Here is a 19,501-nt window from a genome sequence, read left to right on the forward strand (position 1 = left end):
CTTAACAAACAAATATGTATTGTATTTACCCGTGGCAATCGCTGATCTAGAGAAATAAGTGGAGTTAATACACACGTCCTAAGGAATGATTACACACTCAAATTCTAATAAGAAAAAGGAACTTTGTTTTTGGAAATTTTCATTGATTAGAGAGATCACTAAGAACGTAATTTTAGAATTTTATAACTTTATAAGTAAAACCTGTGTGGTCCTTACTCAAAACCGACAGAATATAGAGGGTGCAATAGTTATAGTTGCCACGGGACAAAAAGCTAATGTGCTCATGTGAACCCCTCACCACATTATTTCGATAGTATTAATTTAAAAGCCTGTCAGAGATACAACTTTCAAATAATGTGTGTGATTTCTAACAATTGGAGATTTAAAAAAAACCATTAGAGGTGCAATTATATTTCCTCCTCCAGCCTCAAGGTTTTTGTTCTTATTTTAACTATGTTCCATGAGCTAAATTCAATTTCTTGGAAAAAAAATTCTATTAGTTTTCTTAGAAGAAATCTAAGAATACTCCATCTCCGTCTTGTGAGCTCCAAGCTCAGAAGATCATAGTTATACCTTACCGATACGCTACTGTCAGGGAAACAGCAGAACATTTTTATCAGCGGTTTATGAGCATTTAATAATATTTTTTATATCACTTGCACCATCTTATCTTGTAGCATTTACATCAGAGTAACACATAATTTACCAGATACCAAGAGGAGTGAGGGCCCTGCTGCTCGCAAACTACAATCTTCAATTATATTCTTTTTATTTGGGGGGATTTTTTAATAATTTCTGGGAAAGGGATTTTAGTTATAGTCAATAAGATGAGTAATGAAACATAACAGAGTGATCTAAAACTTGTTCTATTAAACAAGTTATTAAGAAGATATATTCAATGAAGAATCAACAGAGAAAACAAGGATAATGCAAGAGTAAAAGAATGTGGAAGGAAAAGTTAGGAAAGGTAGAGGAGAAGGGAAAGAAAAGGGCATAGGAGAAGGCAATCTATGATCTTCTACACAAGATAAGTTTAAGTTTATAAAAAGTTTTCTTAAAGTCCTTGTTCCTCAGAGTATAAATAATGGGATTGAGCAGTGGGGTCAGCACAGTATAAATCAGAGATAAGATTTTACTCATTATCAGGGTTTGTCCTCTTGTTGGAAACATATAAACAATGAATAATGTCCCATAAAGCATGGAAACCACAGTGAGGTGGGAGCTGCAGGTGGAGAAGGCTTTATGTCTACCGGTGTTGGATGGGATCTTCAGAATGGTGATGGCAATATACACATAAGACATAATAATTACTATAAAAGGGAAAAATACATTTAAGACACCAATAATAAGAGTTTGTTTACGGATTATGGATGTATCAGAGCAGGAGAGCTGCAGAATAGGCTCTAGGTCACAGTAGAAATGGTCAATAACGGGTGGTCCACAGTAATACAGATTATACATAGTAATCATATATATCAACATCACTGTAAGACCAACCAACCAAATGATAGTTACCGATAGCACACAAAACATGTGACTCATGATGGAGTTATACCGGAGAGGGTTACAGATGGCCAAATAATGGTCATAGGACATCACCGACAGAAGAAGACATTCTGAGGACTCCGACATAACAAGAAAAGAAAACTGCATGATGCAGCCAATAAGGACCACCGAGCTTCCCCCATACAGTACAGTGAGAAGAAGGGTGGGCACAATGTCTGTGGTAAGCAGGATGTCACACAAGGAGAGCTGAGCAATGAAGAAGTACATGGGGGACTGGAGGGTTTTACTCAGCAGAAATAGAGCAATGATCAGAAAATTCCCTGAAATAGTTGCACAGTAAATAAGGACCAGTAATGAGAAAAGCGAGATTTTGAAATTTTGGAGATTTGAAAATCCCAGAAGACTAACTGAGGTCACATTATTTGGTAATGAAGTCTGGAAAAAAAAGAAAAAAGTTAACAATTGAGCAAAATAGTTGTGAAAATCCTAACAAAGAAAATTGGGAGAATGTAGAATAAAAATCATTATCTTATTATTATTATTATTATTATTATTATTATTAATTATTATTGTCTTCATTATCATTTTCTCCTTGTCCATCCAGCAATCAATACTAAACATACTAAATCCCTTAAGTCTTTTACTAGGATTGTGATCTAGGTCTTTTTATTATCTTCTTAGGCTTTCTACATATTTTATGTCAACAAAAAAGCAAATAAAGTACATTAAAAATGGATAAGAAAAAATCAAGATAAATAAAAATAAGTAATCTTCATCTAACCAAGCAACAGAAAACAAACATATACAACTTTCATCCATCATTAATGTAAAAATCAGACTCACATGAGCTAATGCTGAGTTGTCTATCTGTGCATCCATGTGTCATAATATTTAATTAGTCTTAGAATATTAGAAATATTTGTCAATAAATATGTAAATAAAATAATGAAACAGATAATGAATAAACAGCAGATGAGGATAACTCAGCACAACATTCATTTCCAATGTATACAGAGATCCATTGATTTTCCAGCTACATTTATAGAGCATCTTATACCGGCTCAGTCCAGAGGGAAATCCACTACTGTCCTCTGAGCTTCTGGGTAATTCTATTGAGACCTAATCTGCCTGTCTTCCATTTTTACATCATATTTTATAATTTTTATAACATAATATTGGTATCAATCATATAAAGTCATTGAAATAAACTGTAAATGAAAACAAATGCTTCTACCAATTGATTATTTATTTTTTTATCTAATCTGAATTCATAAAGATATGCAGTCATTGTCGAAAGTGTCACAAAGGGTTCTGCTAGAAGGTCATGTGATCATCAAAATCTTTCTAGAGCAGTTAATACAGCTTATCCTGGTAATAAACCAAGGTGTGTTCCCTTTAAGAAGCCTGCTCAAAAAAATAATATCACGGAATGAAATATTCCAGTTGTAAATATTTATTCACTATTTAGTGGAATGTGTTGAGAACAATAAATCCTAAAAATGATCAACGTAAATCACAACTAATATTCCATGGAGGTCTGGAGTTGGAATGATGCTCAAAATCAAAGTGGAAAATTAAGTAACAGGCTGACCCAACTTCAGTGGAAATGCCTCAAGACAATGAAATGATGCTCAGTAGTGTGTGTGGCCTCCACGTGCCTGTATGATCTCCCTACATTGCCTGGGCATGCTCTTGATGAGGCGGCGGATGGTCTTCTGAGGGATCTCCTCCCAGACCCGGACTAAAGCATCCGCCAACTCCTGGACAGTCTGTGGTGCAACATGACGTTGGTGGATGGTGCGAGACATGATGTCCCAGATGTGTTCAATTGGATTCAGGTCTAGAGAATGGCAGGCCAGTCCATATCTTCAATGCCTTCATCTTGCAGGAACTGCTGACACACTCCAGCCGCATGAGGTCTGTCATTGTCCTGCATTAGGAGGAACCCAGGGCCAACCGCATCAGCATATGGTCTCACAAGGGGTCTGAGGATCTCATCTCGGTACCTAATGGCAGTCAGGCTACCTCTGGCAAGCACATGGAGGGCTTTGCGGCCCTCCAAAAAAATGCCACACCACACCATTACTGACCCACTGCTAAACCGCTCATGCTGAAGGATATTGCAGGCAGCAGATCACTCTCCATGGCATCTCCAGACTCTGTCACATCTGTCACATGTGCTCAGTGTGACCCTGTTTTCATCTACACTGTGTTCCAAATTATTATGCAAATAATATTTCCTCATATTTTCTCTAAATTACCTATCTGAATTGCAGTCATTGTTATTTTCCAGTCATCTACTATTCTAGTATAATTGCAATGTATTGGAAAAAAATGCCTATTAAAACAGTATCTTAAAAAAAAAAAAACACTCAAAATGCATGTTCCAAATTATTATGCACAGCAGAGTTTTCAACCTTTTTTTATTTTGAACAAAAAAATGGCCAATTATGAAGTTATAAGTAGTGTTGAGCGATACCGTCCGATACTTGAAAGTATCGGTATCGGAAAGTATCGGCCGATACCGGCAAAGTATCGGATCCAATCCGATACCGATACCCGATACCAATACAAGTCAATGGGACTCAAGTATCGGACGGTATTCCTGATGGTTCCCAGGGTCTGAAGGAGAGGAAACTCTCCTTCAGGCCCTGGGAACCATATTATTGTGTAAAATAAAGAATTAAAATAAAAAATATTGCTATACTCACCTCACCGAGGGAACCGGCAGCGTTGTTTGCTTAAAATGCGCGCTTTTCCTTCCTTCCGTGACGCCACGGCTTCTGATTGGTCGCTTGCCGCCTATGTGGCCGCGACGCGACCAATCACAGCAAGCCGTGACGTAATTTTCAGGTCCTTCTAGGCTTTCAGTATTTTAAAATTACGTTCCGGCTTTGTGATTGGTCGCGTCGCGGTCACATGGGCGACGCGACCAATCACAAGCCATGACGTCACGGGAGGCAGGAGACGCCCGCATTTTAAAATGCGCGCGTGTCCAGCCTCCCGTGACGTCACGGCTTGTGATTGGTCGCGTCGCCCATGTGGCCGCGACGCAACCAATCACAGCAAGCCGTGACGTAATTTCAGGTCCTTCAGGATTTTAAAATTACGTTCTGGCTTGTGATTGGTCACGTTGCGGTCACATGGGCGACGCGACCAATCACAAGCCGTGACGTCACGGGAGGCTGGACACGCGCGCATTTTAAAATGCGGGCGTCTCCTGCCTCCCGTGACGTCATGGCTTGTGATTGGTCGCGTCGCCCATGTGACCGCGACGCGACCAATCACAAAGCCGGAACGTAATTTTAAAATACTGAATGCCTAGAAGGACCTGAAAATTACGTCACGGCTTGCTGTGATTGGTCGCGTCGCGGCCACATGGGCGGCAAGCGACCAATCAGAAGCCGTGACGTCACGGAAGGAAGGAAAAGCACGCATTTTAAGCAAACAACGCTGCCGGTTGCCTCGGTGAGGTCCAGGCTGCGTCGGAGAGGTGAGTATAGCAATATTTTTTATTTTAATTCTTTCTTTTACACATTAATGTTGTTTCGATACCGATACCCGATACCACAAAAGTATCGGATCTCGGTATCGGAATTCCGATACCCGCAAGTATCGGCCGATACCCGATACTTGCGGTATCGGAATGCTCAACACTAGTTATAAGCATTATCAGCTTATTACAAAATGAAATCAAACAGTTTTCAAGTAAAAACTTTATTCTAGGTGATGTTACATTTGCACATAGGACCCCTTGTTCAAAAGAAGCTTCTGAACTCTCTCGTCCATTGAATTTGTCAGTTTTGGGATGGTTTCTGCTTCAATTGTTTTGCATGTGGACAGAATACCCTCCCAGAGCTGTTGCTTAGATGTGAACTGCCTCCCGCCATCATAGACACTCCCTTTGATGATGCTCCAGAGGTTCTCAATGGGGTTGAGGTCAGGGGAAGATGGTGGCCACACCATAAGTTTGTCCTCTTTTATGGCCATGGCAGCCAGAGATGCAGACGTGCTATTTGCAGCATGAGACGGTGCATTATCATGCATGAAAATGATCTTGCTGCGGAAAGCACGGTTCTTCCTCTTGAACCATGGCAGGAAGTGTTGTTTTAGAAACTCCACATAGATTATGAAGTTCATCTTTACCCCTTCAGGGATCATAAAGGGGCCGACAATCTCTCTCCCCATGATTCCAGCTCAAAACATTACTCCACCTCCTCCTTGTTGGTGCCTTAGCCGTGTTTTCATGGGGTGTCCATCCTCCACTCCATCCATCTGGACCATCGAGCGTTGCACGGCACTCATCGGTGAACAAAACAGTTTGGAAGTCAGTCTTCATGCATCGTTTGGCCCACTGGAGCTGTTTCTGCTTGTTGCAGTGGATAGAGGTGGTCGACAGGATGGCTTACGCACAGTTGCAAACCTCTGAAGGACCCTGCATCTTGTTGTTCTGGGGATGTTGGAGGCACCAGCAGCTTCAAAAACTTGTCTGCTGCTATGACAAGGCATTTTTGCAGCTGCTCTTTTAACCTTACACAATTGCCTGTTGGAAAAAGTCCTCAATTTTTCCTTATCAGCATGCACATGTGTGTGCTGGGAATCAGCTACATACTTCTTGATTGTGCGATGATCACGATGAAGTGTCTTGGCAATGTTGATTGTAGTCATGCCTTGACCTAAATACTCCACAATTTGTTGCTTCTCAACACATCCTTTTTCTTTCCCATTTTGGCAAAAAATGTAGGCTGCTTAATAATGTGCAACAGCCTTCTTAAGTAGTCTTGCCTTTATTTGGACACACCTGCCGAACTAATTTGCCCAGGTATCTGCAATTGCTTCCAGTGATATAAAGAGCCCTGACACACATCACCATCAATGAGTTAAGTGACAAACAAAAAAATTCTAACCTTATCACTCCTAAACTCTCCTAAACTCTATGTGCATAATAATTTGGAACACAGTGTATGAAGAGCACAGTGTGCCAGTGGTGAATTTGCCAATCCTGGTGTTCTGTGGCAAATGCCAAGTGTTCTGCATTGTGTTGGGCTCTGAGTACAACCCGCATCTGTGGACGTCACGCATTCAGACCATCATGGAGTCAGTTTCTAACAGTTTGTGCAGACACATGCACATTTGTTGCCTGCTGGAGGTCATTTTGCAGGGCTCTGGCAGTGCTCCTCATGTTCCTCCTTGCACAAAGGCTGAGGTAGCTGTCCTGCTGCTGGGTTGTTGCCCTCCTTCAACCCCCTCCACGACTCCTGGTGTACTGGCCTGTCTCCTGGTAGTGCCTCCAGCCTCTGGACTATACGCTGACAGACACAGTAAACCTTGTTGCCACAGCTCACATTGATGTGCCATCCTGGATGAGCTGCACTACTTGAGCCACTTGTGTGGGTTGTATAGTCCGTCTCATGCTACTACGAGAGTGAAAGCACAACCAACATTCAAAAGTGACCAAAACATCAGCCAGAAAGCATTGGTACTGAGATGTGGTCTGTGGTCCCCACCTGCAAAACCACTCCTTTATTGAGGGTGTCTTGATAATTGCCAATAATTTCCATCTCTGGTCTAATCCATTTGCACAACAGCATGTGAAATTGATTGTCAATCAGTGTTACTTCCTAAGTGGACAGTTTGCTTTCACAGAAGTTTGATTTACTTGGAGTTATATTCTCTTGTTTAAGTGTTTCCTTTATTTTTTTGAGCAGTGTACTGTATATATATATATATTTTTGCTATTTTTATGAGGAGTCATTTGATCGCTGGTTGGGGATGCATGCACACTGTTAAGGTGTTTTCTGGTGCTGTTCCAAATTTTCTAGGTATATATATATAAATATATATATATATATATATATATATATATATATATGTGTGTGTGTGTGTGTGTGTGCGTGTGTGTGTGTTTTGACCAATATTTCCTTTGAAGCGATGTGTAAATGACAAAGAGAAGTGCTGTATGTAAACGCTGATATTAAAATCGCATTGCAGTCTGATAGCAATTGCAATGCACTCGAATGTAAATCGGATGCTAGGTGTGAAAATCGCATTGTAGTCGCATAGTACTCATCAGTAGTGTTGAGGATTCCGATACTGCAAATATCGGGTACCGGCCGATATTTGCTGTATCGGAATTCCAATACCGAGTTCCGATATTTTTGCGGTATCGGAAATCGGAATCGAAAGTGTGTGGTGCGTATAGTTCCCAGGGTCTGGAGGAGAGGAGACTCTCCTTCAGGCCCTGGGATCCATATTCATGTATAAAATAAAGAATAAAAATAAAAAATAGTGATATACTCACCCCTCCAGCAGCCCCTGCTCTTAGCGGTGCCTCCGTTCCTAAGAATGCCGAGTTTAGGACCTGCGATTACGTCGCGGCTTGTGATTGGTCGCGTGAGCGGTCACATGAGCGGTCACGCGACCAATCACAAGCCGCGACGTCATCGAAGGTCCTTAACGATGGTCAAGACGCCGGAGCCACCTAAATTGCCTTAGCTCCAGAATCTGGCCTCAGGCTGTACCCATTCCCCACCCAGAGAAGAGAGTATTTGCAGTCTACTGTAATACACCAACCAGAATAGCAAGGTAATATGAACAGGGATAATGAAAAATACCAATAGTATAAATATACTCACCCAAACAACAGATGAATGCACCTGGGAGTGGAGGATGAGGTAAAACCAAAGTAAGAGGTGAAAGGGAATTATCACACACTCAAAACCATGCAACAGTCACAGATAAATCCACCAACTACCTTCTCAAATAACAACTAACAACAACCTCCAGATGCAGCAAAAGCTACTCTTACGATGAGTGCTAGCGAGGGCCCAGATTATATAGGAGATGGGAGTGGCTAAGAGTGAACAGCCATAATGCAGCAAAACTTTCAGGAGCTCTAAAATGAGCAGATGAACCCCTGCACTGGGAAAAGAAACCAGCACTGTTTAATACAAATGTGAAGTGTGTCTAGTCAGTGCAGAAGTAGGAGAAATCAGATGATGCGATCTTCTGGCTTCTCTCTTTCACAGTAAACCTGGGACACATACATTTATTTAGTTACCCAATTCCATGAGCAGGAGTCTAAAAACATGGGTGAGATCCTTCCAATTTTATACTTGCACTGGTGGGCACTTTATATATATCGTAGGGGTTGTACTCACTTGGGTGCAATGGGAGGAAAGCAGGAGGCACGCTCCTTTAAAAGTTAATGTGGGTTTATTCCTTCTTAAACCCCAGAAGCAAAAACTGAAATTAAACAGTCTTTAGATCAGGCAAAACAAAGTATAAATGTCCATAGCAGGGCTCTGCTCCACCAGGCCTGTGGACACACAGGCTGGGGTAATGTCTAGTACTCAGGCTCAGTCTGGAGCCACACACACAGGAGGCCTTCTCTCTCCCAAAACACAGATCATGTTCTAAAGAACAGCCTCCATTATATAGGCTGTAACCACACCCAGAGATGAGGTATATGGGTAGCCATACCTGCCCACCTCTCATAACTATCCTCAGCTCAGTCCCAGGTGCACCAAGCGAACCTCTTAGTGCCTACGTGCAGTAAAGAAGATACTCCGTGTTACATCACAGAGCGTAGCCATCTCTGTGACACATACATTCCATCTAGTATACTACCATTAGCCTCCTTACATACCTCCCCCTCTGCCTAAAGCTGTGGGGCTTGGAACTTTCTATTTCCAGATAAGGGATTAGAGGGCATCTGCATCACCATGTAGCTTCTCTGCTATGTGTTCTACATGGAAGTTGAAAACTTGCAGTGCTAAGAACCATCGGGAGATCCTAACATTTGTTCCCTTTGATTCCATCATCCACCTGAGTGGGGCATGGTTGAATACCAATTTAAACTTACATTCCACCAGATAGTACTGTAATGTGTCAACCGCCCACTTTTTTGCCAAGCACTCCTTTTCTATGACAAAATAATTCCTCTCACATAAGCACAGCTTCCTACTAAGGTAGAGAACAGGCTGCTCCTCCCCGTGTACTTCCTGGGAAAGGACTGTTCCTATCTTGACATCTGAGGTGTCTTATTGGAGAATAAACTCTTTCTTAAAGTCAGGGGCCACCTGAACTGGCTGCTTACACAGAGCCCTTTTCATTTCTTGAAAGGCCATCTCTACCTCTTCAGACCATTTGACCATTACCAAATTCATCCACTTATGAAGGTCAGTTAGGGACACGACCATCATGGCTATGTTTGGAATGAACCTCCTGTAGTATTGCACGATCCACAGGAAGGTTCTAACTTGTTTCTTGGACAACGGTCTCGGCCATGTTTGAATTGCCTCCACTTTACTAATTTGGGACTTTACCTTGCCTTGCTCCACTACATATCCCAAGCACTTGGCTTCTTCTTTCCCCAAGGCACACTTCTTCAGGTTTAATGAAACCCCCACCTTCCTTCGGAGCATCAATCACTTCTTGGATCTTTTCCAGATGACAATAACAATATTGTCCAGGTATGCAGCGGCGTATTGTTTATGGGGTGCAAGAGTTCTATCCATAGCTCTATGGAGGGTCGCCGAAGTCCCCTGCAGTCCAAACAGCATATTGGAAGCATACGTCTGGCAAAAAAATGCAGTCTTCATCTTGGCTTCCTGTGCCATAGGGATCTGCCAATATCCCTTCATATCCAAGGTGGTTATGTACCTTGCAGGCCCAAGTCTCTCGATTAGCTCATCAACGCGTGATGTTTGATATGCATCAAGCTTGGAGGCCTCATTCAATTTCCGATAATCATTGCAGAACCTCCATTCACCATTGGGCTTTTGGACCAGAACAATCAGGCTCAACCAACCGCTCTTGTACTCCTCAATGACCCTGAGTTTTAACATGCGCTCAACCTCCTTGGAGATCACTTCTCGACGGGCCTCCAGAATCTGATGAGGCTTCACGTTTACGTGCACATGTGGCTTCATCAATACATTGTGATCTATGACCTTCGTGCACCCCAGCAATTTTGAGAATAGGTCCCTGGTCTTCTGGAGCAACTCCCGGCACTGCTGTTTCTGGGCCCCTCGACAGTATCTCCGCTGAGGCCACACTTCCAACCTTGCCTTCTGGGTTGCCCAGCAAGCAAGGAGTTTCAGCAGGCTCTCTGTCATGCCATGGCTTAATGAGGTTGACATGGTAGACCTTATATGGTTTCCATCTGCCTGGTTGATGAATGTTATAATTTATATCACCAAGCTTCTCTACCACCTCATATAGCCCTTGCCATTTGGCGAAGAACTTGCTCTCCACTGTAGGAATTAGCACAAGAACTCAGTCTCCTGGATTGAACTGCCTTAATCTGGCTGACTATTTGTAGATCCTGGCCTAAGCATCTTGTGCCTGGAGGAGGTGTCCTTTAAAGAAGAGCACCACCTTCACAATCCTCTGCTGCATCAGTGTCACATGCTCAATGACACTTCTGTGGGGCATGACTTTAGCTTCCTAGGTTTCCTACCAGGAAGTCCTCGCGGATGTTGGCCATGCAGCTCTAATGACGAGAAACCCATGGAGGCCTGTGGAACATCATGGATGGAAAACAGCAGATATGGTATGAGACAGTCCCAGGCTCTACATCCTTTTATACAGCTTTCCTCAGAATGCTCTTCAGTATTCTATTGAACCTTTTGACAAGGCCATCTGTCTGATGATGGTACACTGAAGTCCTCAACTGGCAGATTTGCAGGACCTTGAACAACTCACTCATCACCTTATTTATTAAGGGTGTTCCCTGGTCGGTCAGGATCTCCTTTGGTAAACCTTTCTGGGAAAAGACATGGACCACTTCGCGGGCTATACTTTTTGCGGAGGAGTTTCTCAGGTGAATTGCTTCAGGCTTGCATGTGGCATAGTCCAGGGTGACAAATATGTATTGATGCTTACGAGCAGATTTCACCAGGGGACTGAACAAGTTTATAGCAATTCTCTTGAACGACACTTCAGTGATGGGCATTAGTATGAGGGGACTCCGAATGTAAGAGGTGGGGGCAGTTAGCTGACACGAAGGACAGGACCTGCAATAGTATAACAGCTCCTCCCTCACTTTCATGACCCGATTCAACCCCTGATGAAGCCGCCCAGTGCAGGTGGCGACACGCGTTGGGTCTCTCTCTAACCCACATTATGACCCACTCTGGAGGCTATTTCGGTTCTGGCTCTGCATGCCTTTAGGCAGTATTTTCATTGCCTCACCCTACAGGTTGCTTATATTTGCTTTGAATGGTCTGTATTATATATTGACTTGTAGGCTATATTGGCTTGGTTATTATTGCCTTCAGGCAGTCTTCATTTTCAACTGTTATCCCATGTTGTGCACAGTCCACATGTTGCTCCTCTGGGCATTTTTACTGGCCATTTGTGGTTAACACTACTGTGGCCTCTCTGCTTGTTCATAGTTTGACCCCATGAACCAGCTGTTCTTGCACGTACCTGCTCTGTATTACTAGGCATTATTAGTGCAGTGGGGTTCTTTACTTTGTATTACGGTACAGAGACATACAAGCTGGGGTTTGTTTCATAGGCAGTTTGGTGTTATATACACTGGGTTTTATGGTGTCTTTATTTTCATCTGCTATTTATGCCTTATTTAACTGCGCTTTGTCCAGGGGAGAGCCCTGCATAGGGTCTAGTTACTCTCCAGCTGGGCCCTTCTGGCCATTAACAGAGTATTTTACCATCCTATTGTAGTGTGGAGTCATTTGTGGGTTATTTGCCTTATCAGGGGCGATGGTGTATTATTATATATGTTTTTAAATGTTTTTAACTGTGTTTTGTCCTTTGTATGTGTCACTTAATAAAGTTGTGTTTATACATTTCTGCCTCATCTGTATTATGGTGATCCCCTGCGATAGGGCCTTGTCTCTCTTTTGTTAGTAAAGCTTATCTCTTTTTAGGCCCTGGTGGTATCCCATATACCGTGGTGCCCCCGTTTTGTCTTATTTAAACCGATTCAACAATTCCCCACTCATCATAAAATAGGGAAACCTTGTATCAGCCTCTAGCTCCTGTGCAACCCCATTAAAAACAGTGACATTGTTAAAGGATTCTTTCAGAGTTGGGTCCCTATGTTGGGCAGTCCCAAAATACTCACTGGTCACCTCTAACTCCTCATCCCCCACAAGAACACAAAAGGGAAACATGTCTGCCTCTGGGTGTGGTGATACCTTTTCAGGGTTCACTGGTTCCCTTTTTACACCAGCAAATTAAGAACCCTTCCCCCACAGATCCCAAAATAAACAAAAGTCTCAGCCTATAATAATAGGTTGCAAGTCTCGGATGACGCCGACCTCATGGGACCGTTTCAATGTCCACTCTGGCCATAGTGTAGTCCTTAGCATTGCCATGTATGCACTGAATGACATTTTTCCCTGGCATCAGTTGGAGAGGAAAAGTAGACCTCACATGGGTCACCTAACTCCTGGAGTCTAGCAGTGCCGATACATCCCAACCATTCACTTTCACGGGACATGCTTGAGGCTGGAATACTGTGTCCAGTTCTGGGCTCCACATTTTAAAAAAAAACATTGAAAAACTGGAGCAAGTTCAGAGATTCAGAGAAGCGCTACCAGGATGGTGAGCGGACTGCAAAGTGTGTCCTTTCAGGAACGGTTAAAGTATCTGGGAATGTTTAGCTTTCAAAAAAGAAGGCTGAGAGGAGACATACTGTAATAGCTGTCAAGGAATGACTAGAATCAATGGAATGAAACTGAGAGGGAGAAGATAAAGATTAGATATTAGAAAAAACTTTTGACAGTGAGGGTGATCAATGAGTGAAACAGGCGGCCATGAGAGGTGGTGAGTCCTCCTTCAATGGAAGTCTTAAAGCAGGAGCTGGACTTACATCTGTCTGAGTTCTTCTTTTATAGATTTAATTTCTTGAAATCTTTTGCTTGTATTTTTTCTTTTTCTCCCGTGATTTATAACAGCCTTTCCTCAGCAATGACTAGACTTTGGCTTAACTTAACACCTCTGTATGAAGGCCACATATTCTGTGCTATATACTAAATGCACATGAGGAAAAAAGGGAATCTAGCTCCAAAAGATAAAATCACATAACTTAAAATAGTATTCATTTAAAATAAAAATTGGCTGTAAGACATACAAAAACCGGGTATACTGGAAGGAGAGGGCCTGTCGAAACTGTACGTGTTTCGAACACAAAAGTGTTCTAGGTCTCAGTTCCAACTGTTGCTGTTAGATCCCAAAATGAAATAATTTTCTTCCATAAGGAATCCAATCCTTAACAAGCAAATATCTATTGTGTGTACCCGTGGCAATCGCTGATCTAGAGAAATAAGTGGAGTTAATACACACGTTCTCAGGAATGATTACACTCTCAAATTCTAAAAAGATGGAGGAACTTCATTTTTGGAAATTTTCATTGATTAGAGAGATCACTAAGAACATAATTTTACAATTTTATAACTTTATAAGTAAAACTTGTGTGGCCCTTACTCAAAACCGACAGAATATAGAGGAAGCAACAGTTATAGTTGCCACCGGACACAAGGCTAATGTGCTCATGTGAACCCCTCATCACATAATAATAATAATAATTTTATTTATATAGCACCAACATATTCCGCAGCGCTTTACAACTTATAGAGGGGACTTGTACAGACAATAGACATTACAGCATAACAGAAATCACAGTTCAAAATAGATACCAGGAGGAATGAGGGCCCTGCTCGCAAGCTTACAAACTATGAGGAAAAGGGGAGACACGAGAGGTGGATGGTAACAATTGTTTTAGTTATTTGGACCAGCCATAGTGTAAGGATCGGGTGTTGATGTAAAGCTGCATGAACCGGTTATCAGCCTAAGTATGTAGCAGTACAGACACAGAGTGTTATTAACTGCATAAAGAGTATGTGAACATGATGCGAGGAAATTATTATTATTATGTTTTTTTTTTGTTTTTTTAAGTAGGTCACATAGAGATAGTTAGGTTAATGCGTTGAGGTGGTAGGCCAATCTGAACAAATTAGTTTTTAGGGCACGCTTAAAACTGTGGGGATTGGGGATTAATCGTATTAACCTGGGTAGTGCATTCCAAAGAATCGGCGCAGCACGTGTAAAGTCTTGGAGACGGGAGTGGGAGGTTCTGATTATTGAGGATGCTAACCTGAGGTCATTAGCGGGGCAGAGGGCAAGGGTAGGGTGGTAGACTGAGACCAGAGAGGAGATGTAGGGTGGTGCTGAGCCATGGAGTGCTTTGTGGATGAGGGTAGTAGTTTTGTACTGGATTCTGGAGTGGATGGGTAGCCAGTGTAATGACTGGCACAAGGTAGAGGCATCGGTGTAACTGTTGGTGAGGAATATGATCCTGGCTGCAGCATTCAGGACAGATTGGAGCGGGGGGAGTTTGGTAAGAGGGAGGCCGATTAGTAGAGAGTTACAATAGTCCAGACAAGAATGAATAAGTGAAACAGTAAGAGTTTTTGCAGAGTCGAAAGTAAGAAATGGGCGAATTCTAGAAATGTTTTTGAGATGCAGATAAGAAGAGCGAGCCAGTGATCGGATGTGGGGGGTGAATGAAAGCTCAGAATCAAGGATGACCCCAAGGCAGCGGGCATGTTGCTTTGGAGTAATGGTGGAACCGCATACGGAGATGGCAATGTCAGGCAAAGGTAGGTTAGTAGAGGGAGAGAACACGAGGAATTCAGTTTTTGCCAGGTTCAGTTTCAGATATAGGGAGGACATGATGTTAGAGACGGCGGTAAGACAATCACTGGTGTTTTCTAAGAAGGTCGGCGTGAAAGCAGGAGAAGAGGTGTATAATTGGGTGTCATCAGCATAGAGATGATACTGGAACCCAAATCTACTGATTGTTTGTTCAATAGGGGCAGTATACAAAGAGAAGAGGAGGGGGCCTAGGACTAATCCTTCAGGAACCCCAACAGTAAGGGGAAGGTGAGAGGAGGAGGAACCAGCAAAACATACAGTGAAGGATCTGTTTGAGAGATAGGAGGAGAACCAGGGGAGAACGGTGTCCTTGAGGCCGATGGAGCGGAGCATAATGAGGAGGAGCTGATGATCCACAGTAACGAATGCTATGGAGAGATCCAAGAGAATTAGCATGGAGTAGTGACCATTAGATTTAGCTGTTAGTAGGTCATGAGACACTTTAGTGAGGGCAGTTTCAGTAGAGTGTAAAGAGCGGAAGCCAGATTGAAGAGGGTCGAGAAGAGAGTTATCTGAGATATTAGCGGGTAAGACGGGAGTGGACCAGGCGTTCGAGGAGTTTGGAGATGAAGGGAAGATTACAGACAGGTCTATAATTAGCGGCACAGTTTTGGTCGAGGGATGGCTTTTTAAGTAATGGATGTATGATGGCATGCTTAAATGAGGAGGGAAAAATACCGGAAGTGAGAGAAAAGTTGAATATTTTTGTTAGGTGAGAGGTGACACATTATTTAGATAGTATTAATTTAAAAGCCTGTCAGAGATACAACTTTCAAAGTTTATGTGTGATTTCTAACAATTGGAGATTAAAAAAAAAACATTAGAGGTGCAATTATATTTCCTCCTCCAGCCTCAAGGTTTTCTTCTTATTTTAACTATGTTCCATGTGCTACATTCAATTTCTTGGAAGAAAATTCTGTTAGTTTTCTTAGAAGAATTCTAAGAATACTCCATCTCCGTCTTGTGCACTCCAAGCTCAGAAGATCATAGTTATACCTTACCGATACGCTACTGTCAGGGAAACAGCAGAACATTTTTATCAGCGGTTTATGAGCATTTAATAATATTTTTTATTTCACTTGCACCATCTTATCTTGTAGCTTTTACATCAGAGTAACACATAATTTACCAGATACCAAGAGGAGTGAGGGCCCTGCTGCTCACAAACTACAATCTTCAATTATATTCTTTTTATTTGGGGGGATTTTTTAATAATTTCTGGGAAGGGATTTTAGTTATAGTCAATAAGATGAGTAATGAAACATAGCAGAGTGATCTAAAACTTGTTCTATTAAACAAGTTATTAAGAAGATATATTCAAAGAAGAATTGAATCAACAGAGAAAACAAGGTTAATGCAAGAGTAAAAGAATGTGGAAGGAAAAGTTAGGAAAGGTAGAGGAGAAGGGAAAGAAAAGGGCATAGGAGAAGGCAATCTATGATCTTCTACACAACATAAGTTTAAGTTTATAAAAAGTTTTCTTAAAGTCCTGGTTCCTCAGAGTATAAATAATGGGATTGAGCAGTGGGGTCAGCACAGTATAAATCAGAGATAAGATTTTACTCATTATCAGGGTTTGTTCTCTTATAGGAAACATATAAACAATGAATAATGTCCCATAAAGCATGGAAACCACAGTGAGGTGGGAGCTGCAGGTGGAGAAGGCTTTATGTCTACCGGTGTTGGATGGGATCTTCAGAATGGTGATGGCAATATACACATAAGACATAATAATTACTATAAAAGGGAAAAATACATTTAAGACACCAATAATAAGAGTTTGTTTACGGATTATGGATGTATCAGAGCAGGAGAGCTGCAGAATAGGCTCTAGGTCACAGTAGAAATGGTCAATAACGGGTGGTCCACAGTAATACAGATTATACATAGTAATCATATATATCAACATCACTGTAAGACCAACCAACCAAATGATAGTTACCGATAGCACACAAAACATGTGACTCATGATGGAGTTATACCGGAGAGGGTTACAGATGGCCAAATAACGGTCATAGGACATCACCGACAGAAGAAGACATTCTGAGGACTCCGACATAACAAGAAAAGAAAACTGCATGATGCAGCCAATAAGGACCACCGAGCTTCCCCCATACAGTACAGTGAGAAGAAGGGTGGGCACAATGTGTGTGGTCAGCAGGATGTCACACAAGGAGAGCTGAGCAATGAAGAAGTACATGGGGGACTGGAGGGTTTTACTCAGCAGAAATAAAACAATGATCAGAAAATTCCCTGAAATTGTTGCACAGTAAATAAGGACCAGTAATGAGAAAAGAAGGATTTTGAAATTTTGGAGATCTGAAAATCCCAGAAGACTAACTGAGGTCACATTATTTGTTAATGCTGTCTGAAAAAAAAAGAAAAAAGTTAACAATTGGGCAAAATAGTTGTGAAAATCCTAACAAAGAAAATTGGGAGAATGTAGAATAAAAATCATGATCCTGTTGATATTATTATTACTATTATTATTAATAATAATAATTATTATTATTATTATCTTCATTATCATTTTCTCCTTGTCCATCCAGCAATCAATACTAAACATACTAAATCCCTTAAGTCTTTTACTAGGATTGTGATCTAGGTCTTTTTATTATCTTCTTAGGCTTTCTACATATTTTATGTCAACAAAAAAGCAAATAAAGTACATTAAAAATGGATAAGAAAAAATCAATATAAATAAAAATAAGTAATCTTCATCTAACCAAGCAACAGAAAACAAACATATACAACTTTCATCCATCATTAATGTAAAAATCAGACTCACATGAGCTAATGCTGAGTTGTCTATCTGTGCATCCATGTGTCATAATATTTAATTAGTCTTAGAATATTAGAAATATTTGTCAATAAATATATAAATAAAATAATGAAACAGATAATGAATAAACAGCAGATGAGGATAACTCAGCACAACATTCATTTCCAATGTATCCAGAGATCCATTGATTTTCCAGCTACATTTATAGAGCATCTTATACCGGCTCAGTCCAGAGGGAAATCCACTACTGTCCTCTGAGCTTCTGGGTAATTCTATTGAGACCTAATCTGCCTGTCTTCCATTTTTACATCATATTTTATAATTTTTATAACATAATATTGGTATCAATCATATAAAGCCATTGAAATAAACTGTAAATGAAAACAAATGCTTCTACCAATTGATTATTTTTTTAGCTAATCTGAATTCATAAAGATATGCAGTCATTGTCGAAAGTGTCACAAAGGGTTCTGCTAGAAGGTCATGTGATCAGCAAAATCTTTCTAGAGCAGTTAATACAGCTTATCCTGGTAATAAACCAAGTTGTGTTCCCTTTAAGAAGCCTGCTCAAAAAAATAATATCACTGAATGAAATATTCCAGTTGTAAATATTTATTCACTATTTAGTGGAATGTGTTCAGAACAATAAATCCTAAAAATGATAAACGTAAATCACAACTAATATCCCACGGAGGTCTGGAGTTGGAATGATGCTCAAAATCAAAGTGGAAAATGAAGTAACAGGCTGACCCAACTTCAGTCGAAATGCCTCAAGACAAGGAAATGATGCTCAGTAGTGTGGTGGGCTCCATGTGCCTGTATGACCTCCCTACAATGCCTGGGCATGCTCCTGATGAGGCGGCAGATGGTCTCCTGAGGAATCTCCTCCCAGACCTGGACTTAAAGCATCGGCCAACTCCTGGACAGTCTGTGGTGCAACATGACTTTGGTGGATGGTGCAAGACATGACGTCCCAGATGTGTTCAATCGGATTCAGGTCTGGAGAACGGCAGGCCAGTCCATATCTTCAATGCCTTCATCTTGCAGGAACTGCTGACACACTCCAGCCACATGAGGTCTGGCATTGTCCTGCATTAGGAGAAACCCAGGGCCAACCGCACCAGCATATGGTCTCACAGGGAGTCTGAGGATCTCATCTCGGTACCTAATGGCAGTAAGGCTACCTCTGGCAAGCACATGGAGGGCTTTGCGGCCCTCCAAATAAATGCCACCCCACACAATTACTGACCCACTGCAAAACCGGTCATGCTGAAGGATGTTGCAGGCATCAGATCGCTCTCCACGGAGTCTCCAGACTCTGTCACGTCTGTCACATGTGCTTAGTGTGACCCTGCTTTCATCTGTGAAGAGCACAGTGCGCCAGTGGTGAATTTTCCAATCCTGGTGTCCTGTGGAAAATGCCAAGCGTTCTGCATGGTGTTGGGCTTTGAGAACAACCCCATCTGTAGACGTCGGGCACTCAGACCATCCTCATGGAGTCAGTTTCTAACCATTTGTGCAGAC

General features: G+C 41.7%; 2 protein-coding genes across 2 annotated transcripts; both read right to left on the reverse strand.

The window, feature by feature from the left end:
- Nucleotides 1-1,008: 1,008 nt before the first annotated feature.
- Nucleotides 1,009-10,649, reverse strand: LOC143774722 (olfactory receptor 10A7-like). The gene is made up of 3 exons (XM_077262487.1): nucleotides 10,171-10,649; nucleotides 9,834-9,921; nucleotides 1,009-1,941 (listed from the first exon to the last, which is right to left on the reverse strand). Exons 1-3 carry the CDS (start codon nucleotides 10,647-10,649, stop codon nucleotides 1,009-1,011), a joined length of 1,500 nt encoding a protein of 499 aa, XP_077118602.1.
- A 5,981-nt stretch (nucleotides 10,650-16,630) lies between these two features.
- Nucleotides 16,631-18,019, reverse strand: LOC143774723 (olfactory receptor 10C1-like). Its single transcript, XM_077262488.1, has 2 exons — nucleotides 17,984-18,019; nucleotides 16,631-17,563 (listed from the first exon to the last, which is right to left on the reverse strand). The coding sequence occupies exons 1-2, from the start codon at nucleotides 18,017-18,019 to the stop codon at nucleotides 16,631-16,633; spliced, it is 969 nt and encodes a 322-aa protein (XP_077118603.1).
- Between the last annotated feature and the right edge of the window lie 1,482 nt (nucleotides 18,020-19,501).

The sequence above is a fragment of the Ranitomeya variabilis genome, chromosome 5 (genome assembly GCF_051348905.1).
Source record: "Ranitomeya variabilis isolate aRanVar5 chromosome 5, aRanVar5.hap1, whole genome shotgun sequence".
Classification (NCBI taxonomy): domain Eukaryota; kingdom Metazoa; phylum Chordata; class Amphibia; order Anura; family Dendrobatidae; genus Ranitomeya; species Ranitomeya variabilis.